Below are 13453 nucleotides of genomic sequence, written 5' to 3'. Positions count from 1 at the left end.
GAAGAACACAGCTGAGGTAAAAAAGAAAAAACAAAAAGAAAAACAAAAGAAAAGAAAACAGTCATAGACAAGAGAAACAATCCTTTCCCTTCAGCTTTTAATGGAGTACAAGACAAATCAGACAAAGAAAATATGCTGCACAACATTAATTTGTGGGTTAATGTATAACATTTTTCCATATTCACTTCTCCATGTTTAGATTTTACTGTGATAAAAGGATGCAAAAGCTCACCTGAAATATATAGAAAATAGAAAATATAGAAAAAGTATGCATCTACATGTGTGGGCATGGCCTGAGTGTGTGTGAAAGATGGCTAAGTGTGTGTGTGTGTGAGAGAGAGAGAGAGAGAGAGAGAGAGAGAGAGAGAGAGAGAGAGAGAGAGAGAATGAGAGGACTTAAAGTGGTGGATTGGAGGAAACACCCATAAAACAGCTGTAACCTCTATTTCTGGTGGTATAGCATACGACAGAACAAGTGTGTTTAAAGGTACAGTTATCGACTCAGAATGCTCAGTTATGTGAGTAGGAATTATATGAAGGGGAAGTGATTATAACTTGGTGTGGGGGAAACCTCCACTTCAGCAGCTATTGTTCAGCCCTTCCTGGTTGTTACAGAGGAAGAGGAGACTCCATCACCTCACACTGTTTCTCTTAATTTGTTCTAGCAACGCTTTCTTTGATTTAATATGATCTATTTTTTATCTACTGTTACTTATTTTTGATCTGATTCTTTATATAGCATAAATAAAAACTGAAATTCAAACTTATGTTTCAGTTCTCTTGTTTGGCAGATAAGAAAGCACAAAAATTTTAAATGACTGGACAGTTTAAAATCTGACACGTGCACTTGCATGCTGTGAAGTCAGTTATGCTTTGCTGCCATCTGTTGTCCAATTTGATTAAACAGAGCAACATTAGCTGTGTACAACTTAACATTGAGCTTTTTTATAATTAAAATTAAAATTAAAAGCAAATTGGATTTAGTTTCTATTACTAGCAAAACACATTACAATTTGTATTCCAATACCAAAATGTGAGTTCACCTGATTTATTTATTTTTTTCTCCATTGCCCATAAAATTTCATTGGCCATCTCAATTTTTATCGGTGGCTGATCAAGGTTATTACCATGGAAATCAAAGTAAATGCCAATCTTTTTGCCTACTAGGCATTATTATTAATATTTGTAACCTGCTTTTATAATTGTAAGTTTGTACCTTTTTTTATTGTTTTTAATTATTTAACTTCTTTAATTGTTGTGTCTTTTAATGTTCCCTTGGCGCTGTAAAGCCACACATCAGTAGATTCCAGCAGCCACTGTGCACTTGTGCTGATTCTGTGTTTACTCTGAAATAGCAGTAATGTTTAAAGGCTTTATTTCCTCTGTGAGATAAGGCTTTTTGTGTCGATAACAATTAGCTGTTTTTATAGCTAGTTTATATCTTATATATCCTTTAAAATGTGCAAACAGAGCGCAAAGCTGTTATTTAAGGGTTTCTATACACACTCAAGAGTCCCTGTATTTCTCACGGTGAATCAAACAAAATTAGCAATGATTCCGCTATTGATAAATGTTAAAAATTCCTTAATAGGTCATTGCGGCCATGAGATATGTCTCATCATATTTTATTGTCTTATTTTCAGCTGAAATCTCTATTCTTAAATTAATCAACATTTTCCCGTTGGTACAATCACAGATTTGTCCATGTTTTACTAGCAGTCCAAAAACTACAAGTTCTTCACCATCTGACAAAAACTGGTTTAAACGCGCGCACCTGCATTTTAATCAAATACGACAATCACGCCTAATTTCATCCATCTGGGCTTTACTGCTTATACAACCTCGACGACAGAAATAATATGCGACATATAGCATGAACCGTGCGTGTTAAGTGTGCGTTCAAGTCCAGCATGCCCACCAAGAACGTTGACGAGCGAATCTCCAAATACAAAAACAAGGGGAAAGATCCTGCAGTAAGTTGGTTGTTATGTTAAAGTTATACAAATAAGCGATTCGATTTGATCAAACCATCAAATCCTTGTATTTCCGTGTAGAAATTTCGAGACAAAAGGATCTTGGAGTGCGTGGAGCTGCGCAAAGCAAACAAAAATGAAAGTTTTATGAAAAGAAGAAACCTAACAAGGTCATCTGTCCCTGACGAGGAGGCCGTTTCGCCTGATACCGAGACGGTCAGTAAAGCTCTTTTTTTAAAAAAAAAAACTAACTGCATTTCTACTTGTGGCGCTTCTGACTGCGCATCTGGGATGTAGGTGGCCCCGAGGATCGAGGACATAATAAAAGACATTAAAAGTGCGTGCAGAGTGTCCCAGACGCAAGGCTGTCGGGCAGCCAGGTGAGTCATCAGGGATGAGTAACTGTTATTTAGATTTGAGACCAGATCTTATGTCATGTCATCATTAGTGACAACTTAATTATTTATAGATTAAACAAATTTTAATATCTGGTATTAATATCAGTGCTGGGTGAAACTTTTTTTTTATTTTTAAATTCACTCCAGGAAGCTGCTTTCCACAGGATGTGATCCTCCCCTGAAGGAGATTATAGATGCTGGCCTGCTGTCCCATTTTGTGTCCTTCCTGTCAATGGATGATGAGCCAGCTCTGCAGTTTGAGGCAGCCTGGGCTCTTACAAACATCGCCTCTGGCACATCTTGGCATACACAACAGGTATTTGTAGTGCAATGAGGCTTAAGCTTAATGTGTACTAGGAGACTGAGGCTGTAACAGAACTATGAAAACATTATTTTTAAAACTAGGTTCAGAATAAATCTATTCTGCTTTCAGGTGGTAGAACATGGGGCCGTACCACCTTTCATTAACTTGCTGGCCTCTCCGATGTTGCACATCAGTGAACAGGCTGTCTGGGCTCTTGGAAATATTGCAGGTGAGACTTGAAATTGGCGCTAATATGAAGTTGGTTTTTAAATGTTAATATATGTCAGAACTGGAAATGTCAACTTGAAAGAGTGGGATATAGTGGTGGTGTGAAGTGTTTATAAATAGGTTTTTGTAGGTGATTTATGATGGGCAAACCAGTTAAATTCTTAAAATGATAATAGGTGTGTATTTGCAGAGTGCAGACGGGTAAACATAGTAACTGTAAAAGTTATGTGGTATAAATTTACAATCTAGTATGTATTTTGAAGTTCAAATTGTCTTGGTGAAAACTTCTGCTGGGCCTGCTCTGAGATATAGGCAGCTGGGCTTGCCTGTAAGATTGGTCTCTTGCAGGGAACAAACCAGCCACTCATAAGCACTTAAAAACCTGGTTAGAATTCCTCTTGCAAAGGAAAACTTTAATTGTGCAGCTATATCTACTTGTCTGATACTACAAAATGTAACCCCTTGGCAGGTGATGGTGCAGCTTACAGAGATGTCCTGATTGAGTGTAATATCATCCCAGCCTTGTTGGCTCGCATCTCCCCAGACACACCAGTAAGTCAAAGCCTTTTAACACTGTATATATTCCTCACCATAGCGTGCGCTCTCTCTGGAGTCCCAACAACTGGTAACAAATTTGTGTAGCCTAAGTCTAAACTTTTACTAGTGTAAAGTTTTACTAATTGAGGTGTATAACTGCAGGTTGGCTACCTGCGTAACCTAACATGGACTTTATCCAATCTTTGTCGAAACAAGAATCCATGTCCGCCTGTGTCTGCTGTCCAGAAGGTAAGTGAAACCACTGTTTTGTAATGGCTTTAACTTCTGTTAAATTTTATGCCAATAAAAGGTTTGTCACTTCCTCAGATGCTTCCATCTCTGATCCAGTTGCTCCATTTCAATGATAAGGACATCTTGTCTGATGCATGCTGGGCCATTTCTTACCTTTCGGATGGCAACAATGACCGTATTGATGTTGTTGTGAGAACTGGCATTGTCCCTCGACTGGTGGACCTCATGAACCACAAAGAGTTCTGTGTGGTGGTAGGGCTTGACATGCCTATCCCTCCGGTTTTAAACATGAGCAGATGAAATTTTGTTAGAATCTGACTAATTTGTGCTTCTCCATCCTGACTTCCAGACGCCAGCTCTTCGTTCTATTGGGAACATAGTGAGTGGCTCTGATGTGCACACCCAGATGGCAATTGATGCCGGAGTTCTTGACATTCTACCAAAGCTGCTGAGGCACCCAAAGGCCACTGTGCAGAAGGAGGCAACATGGGCACTGTCAAACATTGCTGCAGGACCTTGTAAGCAAATCCAACAGCTGATCACCTGTGGCCTGCTTCCTCCCCTTGTTGAACTGCTCAGAAATGTAAGTAAACTTCAATTTCATTGCTTGAATGGGCACTTAAAACTGCTTTGCCATTATCGCAAGTTAAAGGATTGAGGGCTTAAGGTAGTGGTTTCCTTGAGGACCCCCTGCATTGCAAATGCTAAAAAGCCATGGACCCCCTGTCCCACCCCATGCTGAAATCATGCTTGGTTTTATGCTTTCATTAGCAAAATTCTCACCATAACTGTATTCTGGCTAAGTCCTGTCCTTTGGAAGCCAAAGATCAACTTTCTTTCCTTTTTTGTGCTCAAGAAAGGAAAACAAAGTAAAAATTCACTTCACTGGATTAAACATGAAACTTTTATTTTTTTTCACCAGGGGGATTTCAAGACACAAAAGGAAGCAGTGTGGGTGGTGACAAACTTCACCAGTGGGGGCACTGTAGAACAGGTAGTTCATCTGGTGCAGAGTGGAGCCCTGGAAGCAGTCATTGACCTGCTCCAGGTTAAAGATGCTAAAGTTATTCTTGTGATACTGGAAGCCATAAACAACATGTTCTTGGTGAGTCTGGGAAAACTGAAAAGATCTTAACTCTAGAGGAAAAAGTTTCACTAAAGACTGACCTGATGCGTTTTGGTAATTAACTTCAGGCTGCAGAGAAACTTGGTGAAACGGCGAAGCTTAGTCTGCTGATTGAAGAACTTGGAGGACTGGAACGCATTGAGATGCTGCAAAACCATGACAATGATCTGGTATACCAGGCTGCACATAATCTCATAGAAAAATATTTCAGTGATGTAAGTCTCTAACATCATCAGGACTTCCATTTAAAATCAACACTGTTTTTAAGTATCTTAAATCAGAAGCTTTTTAAAATGGACTAAATCTGGATTTGTGTTTGCAGGATGACCAGGTGGATGTGACACAGGATGTATTTGTATTTCAGACCTGATCAGAGAAGGTTCTTTGAATTTTAAACCTTTGAATTTGTGTAAAATAAAGTTGTCACTTGGCCAATGCAACTGTTTTGTCAAGATGGATGTATGGTTTTTAAAAAAAAAAAAAAAAAAAAAAAAAACTTGTATTTGGCAACAGAATCCAATTCAGTCAGATGGCAGTTTGAGCCACATCATGCTAAAGCTAATCAGTTTGCATACAGTGCTTTAATCCATAAAGGCCTGACCCATGGAATTTTTTTTTTTTTTTTTTTTTTTTTTTCCCCCCCGAGGGGGGTCTGCCATTTATTACCATGTGATGTTTAAAAATATAGTTTTCTGCTTCTGGGTATCAGTTAGGGGACAGAAGACAAGTATCAGATTGTGTTCAACAGGATTTTAAGCAAAGTTTATACCATAAACTGAAGCAAAATGTCTCAAACTGTATGACAAATATGTCACGTCAGGTTCTTATGGGTTAATTTGGTATTTTTAGGGACTGTTGCACCAACATCAAACAGATGGACTAAACTAATAAATGGGATCATATTCAAACTCAAGGAGCTATTACAATGACACCGTTTACACAATACAGTGAACACCCTGCATCTTAACATGCCAACACCACTGCACAGACTTACAAGTGGATTTCTACATGGTTGGTTTTGCATATATATTCAGCCCTTTCAGTCTTCAGGGACTTTTTTTTTTTTTTTTTTTTAAGTAATACTGAAAGTATAGATGAATAGTTCTACAGAATGTCTTTGGCTACAGGAAACATTTGCCTTTTTTTTTTTTTTTAAAAAGATTTGATCTTCACTAGTCTCAACTAGTAAAGATCTAGAAAAACACCTCCATGTACCCTGTTTAAGTTGTGCAAAAGTAGAGTTTGTAACCAGAAGCACTGAGGGTACTGTGTTCCTACAAAACAGGCCTGTGATAACTTGAACCATACCAACTGTCAGGGGAAAGCTTCATTTGAATTTCATGCACTTCCTGTTTAAGACAGTCAGTCTCCTGAAATTCAAGCAAAAGACATGGATGCTAATTAAAAACCTAACTTGAACAAGATTAAGCTGCTTATATATTTTTTAGGTTTCTGTGGCTGAAAAATGCAAATTCCAAAACTAAAATCTCCAATCCTCTTATCTGTCAGACTAAACTTAAAGAGCCTCAACTCTCCATGAAACTGAGAAAATTGTTCAATCGCATTTGATTTTCTGATGACTGGTCTAGAGAAGCTGAAATTCCTAAGTCCTTCCTCTCACATATGAAAAAGCAACATTACAGGAGTTTTGATTCCAGTACATTTAATTGGGATATTCAAATAAAAAAAAATATATTTTCAAGTTCACTAAAAGAACAACTTTATTAGCTCTTACTTTTTAACTTATTTGGCAATTAATGGCATGTTTACAAGTCTACCATCTAATAGGTTCATCAAATCAGCACAACTTTGTCTATTAACAGATTGAAATGTCTTGCTGCAACTTGATTAAGTAAACTGAGCCAGAGGAGTTAGATTTTATTGATTGTATGAAATGCCTGTATTTTCAGCCTACAGTTTAGGACACAAGTCCTAAAAAGGTAACATGAAGTAAACTTTAAGGCTTTACACATCTGAAAAAATTCCCACTTGTCTAAACATACCCAAAAAAGCTTTCCTCAAAAGCATTTTTTAAAAGGCACCATATCAGATTCACTGCTCTATACAAGACAGTAGTTTCAAGTTAATCACACTTTCCTTGATTTGCAAAGTTCTAAGACAGAAACCCTGATAGGAAGTGTAGAAAAGGGGAAAAAATTTCCAAAGTTAATGCTAAAAATATGTACAGGGATTGAGTCAAAGTTAGAGCTGAGGAAAGTTAATCAGGAAAAAATGTAAACGCTTCTTGATAAGTTGCAGGAAAGTGATGTTTTGCCCCTAATATCATGAAGAAGTGTAAAAGTATGATACATTGACAATGCTGATAAAAAAAAATTACTGGCATTTATGAAATAAGCACAATTTAAAAAAATTGTTTGGTTGATTTCTTCCTTTTATTAGTATCAAATGAGGTGGCATGCACATCATTGAAAAGCCTGATTAGCCATGTTTACAAGAAGGTATAACATGTAAGGATCATGCTTCTGTGGAATGAGCAGCACAGCTAAACATGTGGGTAGTGCCCCAAGAAATGTGCTAAATTTGTCTTGAGCTGCTTAGTGGATTGGATGACTGCACTGTCCCCCTCACTAATAAGGAAAAATACACTGTCCATTTTTATATTTTATTCATTTTACCCAATCAGGGACCTCAGTAGCATGTGGAAGATCGATACACCCTTAACAGCCTCGCGCCACTTCCTCATGCTGGTCACCAGCCTGATCACAATTAGCTGTGGGAGGGCATCCCATTCCTCAACCAGTGTAGCTGTGTTGGTCACCCTGACATTGGGTTGGGTTCAGATCTGGACTCAGGTATTGTGTGATGATTCTATGGGGGAGACTGTTGTCATCCTGGAGGATGGAGTTAGGTCCCAAATTCTAGACAAGGGATTGTCACTGGCTCCAAAATCTGTTTCTGATATGTCTATCAATTAAGTGCCAATCAGGTACCAGTCTTACATCAGCGACTCACACACACATGATAGCATTTGAATCTCAAAACAAGCGTGAACACCAACATGAGAATACTGGAGGGGATTTTGGCACATTCCTGATAGCACTTAGCTGCGATGCCAATTCTACAAAAGCATAATCCTTACAAGTTATATGTTTTTGTAAACATGAATAAATAGACTTTCCAATTATGTGTATGACAACACCAGTTAGTATTATTAAAGGGGAGAAATAATTGTCCAAACATAAATTTCCTTACCTTTTGTACTAACTTTATAAAATGTGCACCAGACAAAGTTATTAGCATCCTAATTTACATTAAGTGAAATAACAGGTAAATGTTAAATTTGTTTTTCTCAAAGGTGAAGCTGTTGTTCCATCAGTTGTAATTGCTCGCTCTCTCTCACTCACACACACACATACATATATACAGTTTGTCTCCCTAAACCTTGTAATGTTCCACCATCATGCAGCTTTCATGTGAAATCTTCAACTAAGAAAAATATCAGAGGATTCCACAAGAAGTCAGGCAGCTTACACAGTAAACACAAGGCTAAAAGCTAAAGGTTATGCAACCAAAATATTAGTGAAAGATGCTAATAATTGTGTCTGGAATAAATTTCCTTTGTTTTATTCTTTTGTACATTAAACTTGAGAATACATTACACTTGGGTCTAACCCCAACCCTTTTTTTAAATAGTATATTTGAACTTATTTGTGTATATATTAAAAATGACATACTCACAAATAAGGAATGCAGACAGATCTGATCATGACAGCTCCTGGCAAAGGTGAGGTTAGCTGTAGTAGCACCAAACATCTTGCTCCGGTCGACTCATGTATTTAACAGTCTGTATGTTCATGAGTATCTACATCTTCTCGTAGGTAAGTTCATGTCCGCAGGTGGTGCAAGTTTTCTTATAGAGATCCTCCTCTGGATCCACCACCTCCTCAGGTCCATACTCATGTTGGTGAGCGCTGGTGTTTTTGGTCCACATACTGCTCCTCACTGCCCTGCGCAGCTCTGATGCATACACACATACAGAAGACATTTAATATCGCACAACGTGACTGATTTGAAGCTTCAGTTTTTCTCTTCTAACAGGAAACCAACCTTTAACCTTCTTGTTAAAGCGTTTTTGTTTTTGAACCTCTCTGTTTTCTTCCCTCGTCTCTTTGGCTTCCTCCAGGGCCTCCTCCGAACCCCAAACCTCCATACATCTCTTCTCCACCTAGGATATGCAAACACACACACACAAATATTTTAAAAGCATGCATTAGGTCATTCCCTTAGGAGTTCAGCTGCTAATGGTTCAATCATTTAATAAAAAAAAAAAATAAAAAAAAACTAAAGTATCTGATATCATTAACACACATCTTTTTACATAACTTTGCATGCTTCCATACAAACTTGAGCACCTGTAGCTGAAGGTAGAGCTTCATATCTCCCCAGCGTGGGTTATGGGGATTTTTCTTCAGTATAAACCTAAGAGGGGGTTCTCTCTTGTCAAAGTCACAGTCCTTCAGCAGATAGCGATTCTTGGCCTCTGTTCTGGTGATCATCTTGTGCTTCTCTTCATTGTCTCTAGAAAGGACAAAGGTTAGCACTGTTGATCTGTCTGACTGACTCTAATCAATATAATTATTCTAAATAATTAGTAAGGTTACATGGGAATGGATTTGAGGCAACAAACAGCCTGAAAATGTAAAAGCACGTTTTCCGTGTATTAATATGAAATTGCATAAGTCTTTCTTAAATAGAGCATCAGAACTGCGCCATGAACTAGACTTTAGAAAATTATGCAAATGCACGTGATCATGTAATATTTGCATGAACATAATTTTAAAAAATTCTCAAAAAGGGTTGCCACAATTTAATGACACATTTCCTTCTTTCAGACATGTTAGTGAGTCTGCAACATCGTACCAAATACCGAAACGTTGTTTTAGGCAACGTGTAACTCGTGCCTACTTGAAAAAGTGGCAGTTGTACAACATTTAAAAGAAAAAGGTCTGTATGTAAAACATAATCCATTCAGAAATTAAGCATAGTGTTTGTGTGTGTAAGAGAGAACCTGCAGTTGTCACACACAGACAAGTCAAAGCTGTTGCTGAGGAAGGAGTCCATGAAGGGCTTTTGACAATCATCACACAGCAGGTACTCTGGCTCAATCACTGGAGCTGAGAACAAAGCGCGCACACGACACTCAAGTGTAAAAGATGCACGAACACATATTCCTGTAATGAAATCCATTAACCCACCTGGCTGATGCACCACCATCTTGTCTTGCTGTTCCCCCTCTTCATCGTCCTCCTTCTCAATAAAGAAACCAGCACCGGAGTCAATAGTCTTGGAAACTTTAGCCGAAGTTGCGCCTTCCACAGAGGACAAAGGTCGACTCGCTAGTCGGGCTTGCCGAAGCATCAGCGCTCGCTGCCGGTTCCTCTCTATTTTAGCCCGCATCGCTGCGGAAAGTTCAGGTTTGGGATTCTGCTGCAGACCAGGGTCAGGATCGGGACCAGCAGCATTACCTCCCTCTGACTCTAACGGATCCATGCTGCCGTGTCATTCAAAATACGGGGCTTGATTGTTGTTACAAAACTGACAGTTGCATGCTTCCGGTTAGTTCTTCTTCTGTTGTGTGACTGTGTGCCAGCGAAAACCCGAAAACATAGCGCCGTATGACTTGTAACAATTTATAAACTAACAAGTGATGTGTAAATATGACATGTGTAAAAAAAAAGACATTAGTTTTCAACGAAACTAGCAAAACGCTTCATAAATGCCATCTTATTTGCCCGTCTCGTAATTATTAGAAGCAGTGCCGCCACCTATCGTCGCGGAGGGCGAAGAGCCAGAGAAAATATTATTGATCTCCGATTTAAATTTCAAACTTAATCAAAACTAAGCTTTAAATTATTTTATTGGATGGTTCAGATGGCATCTACCAGTCACCGTGATTAAAAGTCACTGTCTACTTGACCTGAAAAAGTCTTATAAGCTAAAGTGAAAGTTTTTTTTTATTGTTTGTTCGTTTTTAGTAGTGCGAACAATCTCAGAAGATGGACTTAAACTACGCTGGTTTTGAAAAAAAAAAAAAAGTGTGTAACAGTTTATCCTATAGCTTGTAAAACTGTGTTATAGACTCCAGCACATATGTAAGAGGTGAGCCATACTTAAATTATTAGACGAGGCAAAGCAAGTTTATTTGTATAAAACATTTCATGTAAATGTAAAGTTTGAATCTTAATGGGACCTCCTGGGTAAATAAAGGTTAGAATAGAAAAGAATGAATATAATTCATACAGCGGGTTGCAGAGGAATCATTAAAAACTAAAGTCCCTGGCTACTACCAGATTTCTGGGTTGTTTGTTGGTTTTTAACTTAGCTGTTTGAAGCAGAGTGCTGAGATCTAGTAATACCAGGACTGAAATGATGCTTTTACATCCTAATAGCTACAGTTGTATTCAGCTGTGTATTTCTTGTGTCTACAAAGTGCTCAAAGATTTTTCTAAACACACAAGCAATCTTCTGCTCTTATAGGTGTGTGGGTTATTCTTGATTTTTATTGTATGCAAGCGTGTTTCACACCAGCAAAATGTTAGTTGTTAAGGCTGGCCCAAGCACCGAACATAACAATGGACACCACACCAGTGATGAGATTGATAACTGCTGTGTTTATTGAAAATGTAAGAAAAAAGAAAAAGAACCCAAAAAGGGGTTTTACCAAGAGGTGCTGCTGGGTGGGGAGAGAGAGAAAGGTTAGCCAGGGGCCTTTAAATACAGCTAATTAAGTAGGAGACTGGAAGCACCACAATAAAACAGGAAGTAGCAGAATGTAACATAGTGTAAAGTACACTGAAACTGCAATGGAAATATTCTTTTCTGAGTATGACTATACACTGCTCAAAGGGAACACTTAAACAACAGCATAAGTCAGACAACTCAATCTTGAAATTATTATTGCTGACATTAAACTTATAGTTGTTTAAAACAATATTAGACACTAAACAAACACAAGAAATGAATTTCTTGTGTTTGTGGCTGGTTTCACCTTCAGAGACTCTGAAACTCTGATGTCTAGAACTCTTTGTTTTGACAGGAGTTCAAGTTTTGTCATCTGTTATGAAAAACTCAAGGGCCCAGCATTCCCCAAAAGGTTCGAGAAAACATTACTATGACAACCATGCTCAGCACTTTTAATCTTATCTAGCCCGCAAACAAATTCTGATCAATAAGTTATTTTGCTTTACTACATTGCTATCTTCAGTACTGGAAAGTGCACCTTTTTGTATAACGGATTGATAGGCACCGCTGCTATTGGTAGGTCAACAAGTGCAGCAAATGTCCTCAAATGTCACTGAACAAAGGTGAATGTGTCCCTTCCTGGTTGTCCTCAGGTGTCCAGCTAATCTCTACCACACCATGCAGATCATGACAGCTGTCCATAAGAAGCTTGTCTCAAGTTAAAGCTCATCAAATACTGATAGATGACTCTGTAAATCTGCCAGGTGTTATATTTATGTTCAAGATGCCACCATGTGATATTGTAAATGTACAGCATAATATTCTGTCTTATAGTAATACTATAATATCACACTGGCTATTGGTAAAAAGCTAAAAGAAAGGAAAAAAGGCCAGAAACAGCACCAATTCTGGAGTAATGAAACAGTGTTTATCTCTGAAAACAAAGTAACTGAAAATGGACAATTATATTTTTAAAATTTTTAATTTTCATTTATTTGATCATAATGCTTTATACAGAGATGAATAATATATATGTTTTTACAGTATAGTACATGATTCAAGTAGTACATGAATAGGATTCCATAGTCACATAACACACGAGGGAAATACACAATTTTACGCTTTGTCATGGTATTGAAACTGGTCAGGAAAATCTTTATGAACATTTGAAATGCACTCATTTGTACAAACATTCCTCACCTTCAGATGATCCATAAAAGCAAAAAGAGAGAGAAAAAAAAAATAGAACTGATACTGCATAGTTACACTAAATCTGAACTGAAAACTGAGATGATAAAATTGTGCTGATTTTTATAATCTACTGCATGTGATGACTAGTACTACATACAAGACCTTATATCCACATACATTATGTCTCCTTTTACAATTTATAAACCTTTTTATACATATAAACACAATTAAACATATTTTTTGACATTGGAAAGACAAAGAGTCCATTTTTATGAAAAATTAATTTTACATTCATTTGGGGAAAAATAGGGAAACATAAAAAATGTTTGGGTTAAATGTAAATGTAGAATTGATTTTCTGATTATTATTTAAGAAGGAAAATATGATTTAGGTATCTAAACAAAAATAAAGAATATCTGTGTTTTATATGAAAAAGTAATATGCAAACTTGTGCCTGAATAACAGAGCACATTTCCAAGACCAGATTGTCCTTACAAGGTTAGCATAGAGAATATAAAAACCCTAAAAAAAAAAAAGAAGAAAAAAAAAAAAAAAAAACAGGACACCATTGTTTGCCTTTATTTGTCTTCTATGTTGGTACAAGCTCGCATCGGAAAAATTTTACATTTTAAAGATTCATCATTTCTGCACTTATAGAAATAAAAAGCACAGAAAGATGCTGAGAACGGTTTAAAGAGCCCTTATTGGACATTTCTTCAGGACCGATGGGAGAAAAAAAATT

The 13453-nt window shown here is 37.4% G+C and overlaps 2 protein-coding genes across 4 annotated transcripts; one reads left to right on the top strand and one right to left on the bottom strand.

Moving 5' to 3' along the window:
- The first annotated feature begins 1802 nt into the window (after window positions 1–1802).
- Window positions 1803–5258, top strand: kpna7 (karyopherin alpha 7 (importin alpha 8)). The gene is made up of 12 exons (XM_041982185.1): window positions 1803–1973; window positions 2055–2189; window positions 2271–2353; window positions 2519–2687; window positions 2805–2904; window positions 3373–3455; window positions 3603–3685; window positions 3764–3944; window positions 4042–4275; window positions 4615–4797; window positions 4887–5033; window positions 5141–5258. The coding sequence occupies exons 1-12, from the start codon at window positions 1911–1913 to the stop codon at window positions 5186–5188; spliced, it is 1509 nt and encodes a 502-aa protein (XP_041838119.1). The 5' UTR covers window positions 1803–1910; the 3' UTR covers window positions 5189–5258.
- Window positions 5259–5951: 693 nt separating this feature from the next.
- xpa (xeroderma pigmentosum, complementation group A) lies at window positions 5952–10435 on the bottom strand. Of its 3 annotated transcripts, none has more exons than XR_006009956.1 (6): window positions 10035–10435; window positions 9848–9953; window positions 9192–9357; window positions 8887–9004; window positions 8518–8796; window positions 5952–7670 (listed from the first exon to the last, which is right to left on the bottom strand). XR_006009956.1 is itself a non-coding variant. In XM_041982231.1 (5 exons), the coding sequence occupies exons 1-5, from the start codon at window positions 10327–10329 to the stop codon at window positions 8642–8644; spliced, it is 840 nt and encodes a 279-aa protein (XP_041838165.1). In that variant the 5' UTR covers window positions 10330–10435; the 3' UTR covers window positions 5952–8641. The 3 variants fall into 3 exon arrangements, 1 of the variants encoding a protein (XP_041838165.1); XR_006009957.1 differs by having other exon boundaries at window positions 5952–7647; XM_041982231.1 differs by having other exon boundaries at window positions 5952–8796.
- Window positions 10436–13453: the final 3018 nt, after the last annotated feature.

This window comes from Melanotaenia boesemani, chromosome 4, assembly GCF_017639745.1.
Source record: "Melanotaenia boesemani isolate fMelBoe1 chromosome 4, fMelBoe1.pri, whole genome shotgun sequence".
Lineage (NCBI taxonomy): Eukaryota > Metazoa > Chordata > Actinopteri > Atheriniformes > Melanotaeniidae > Melanotaenia > Melanotaenia boesemani.
This window is presented reverse-complemented; position numbering and strand designations above follow the sequence as displayed.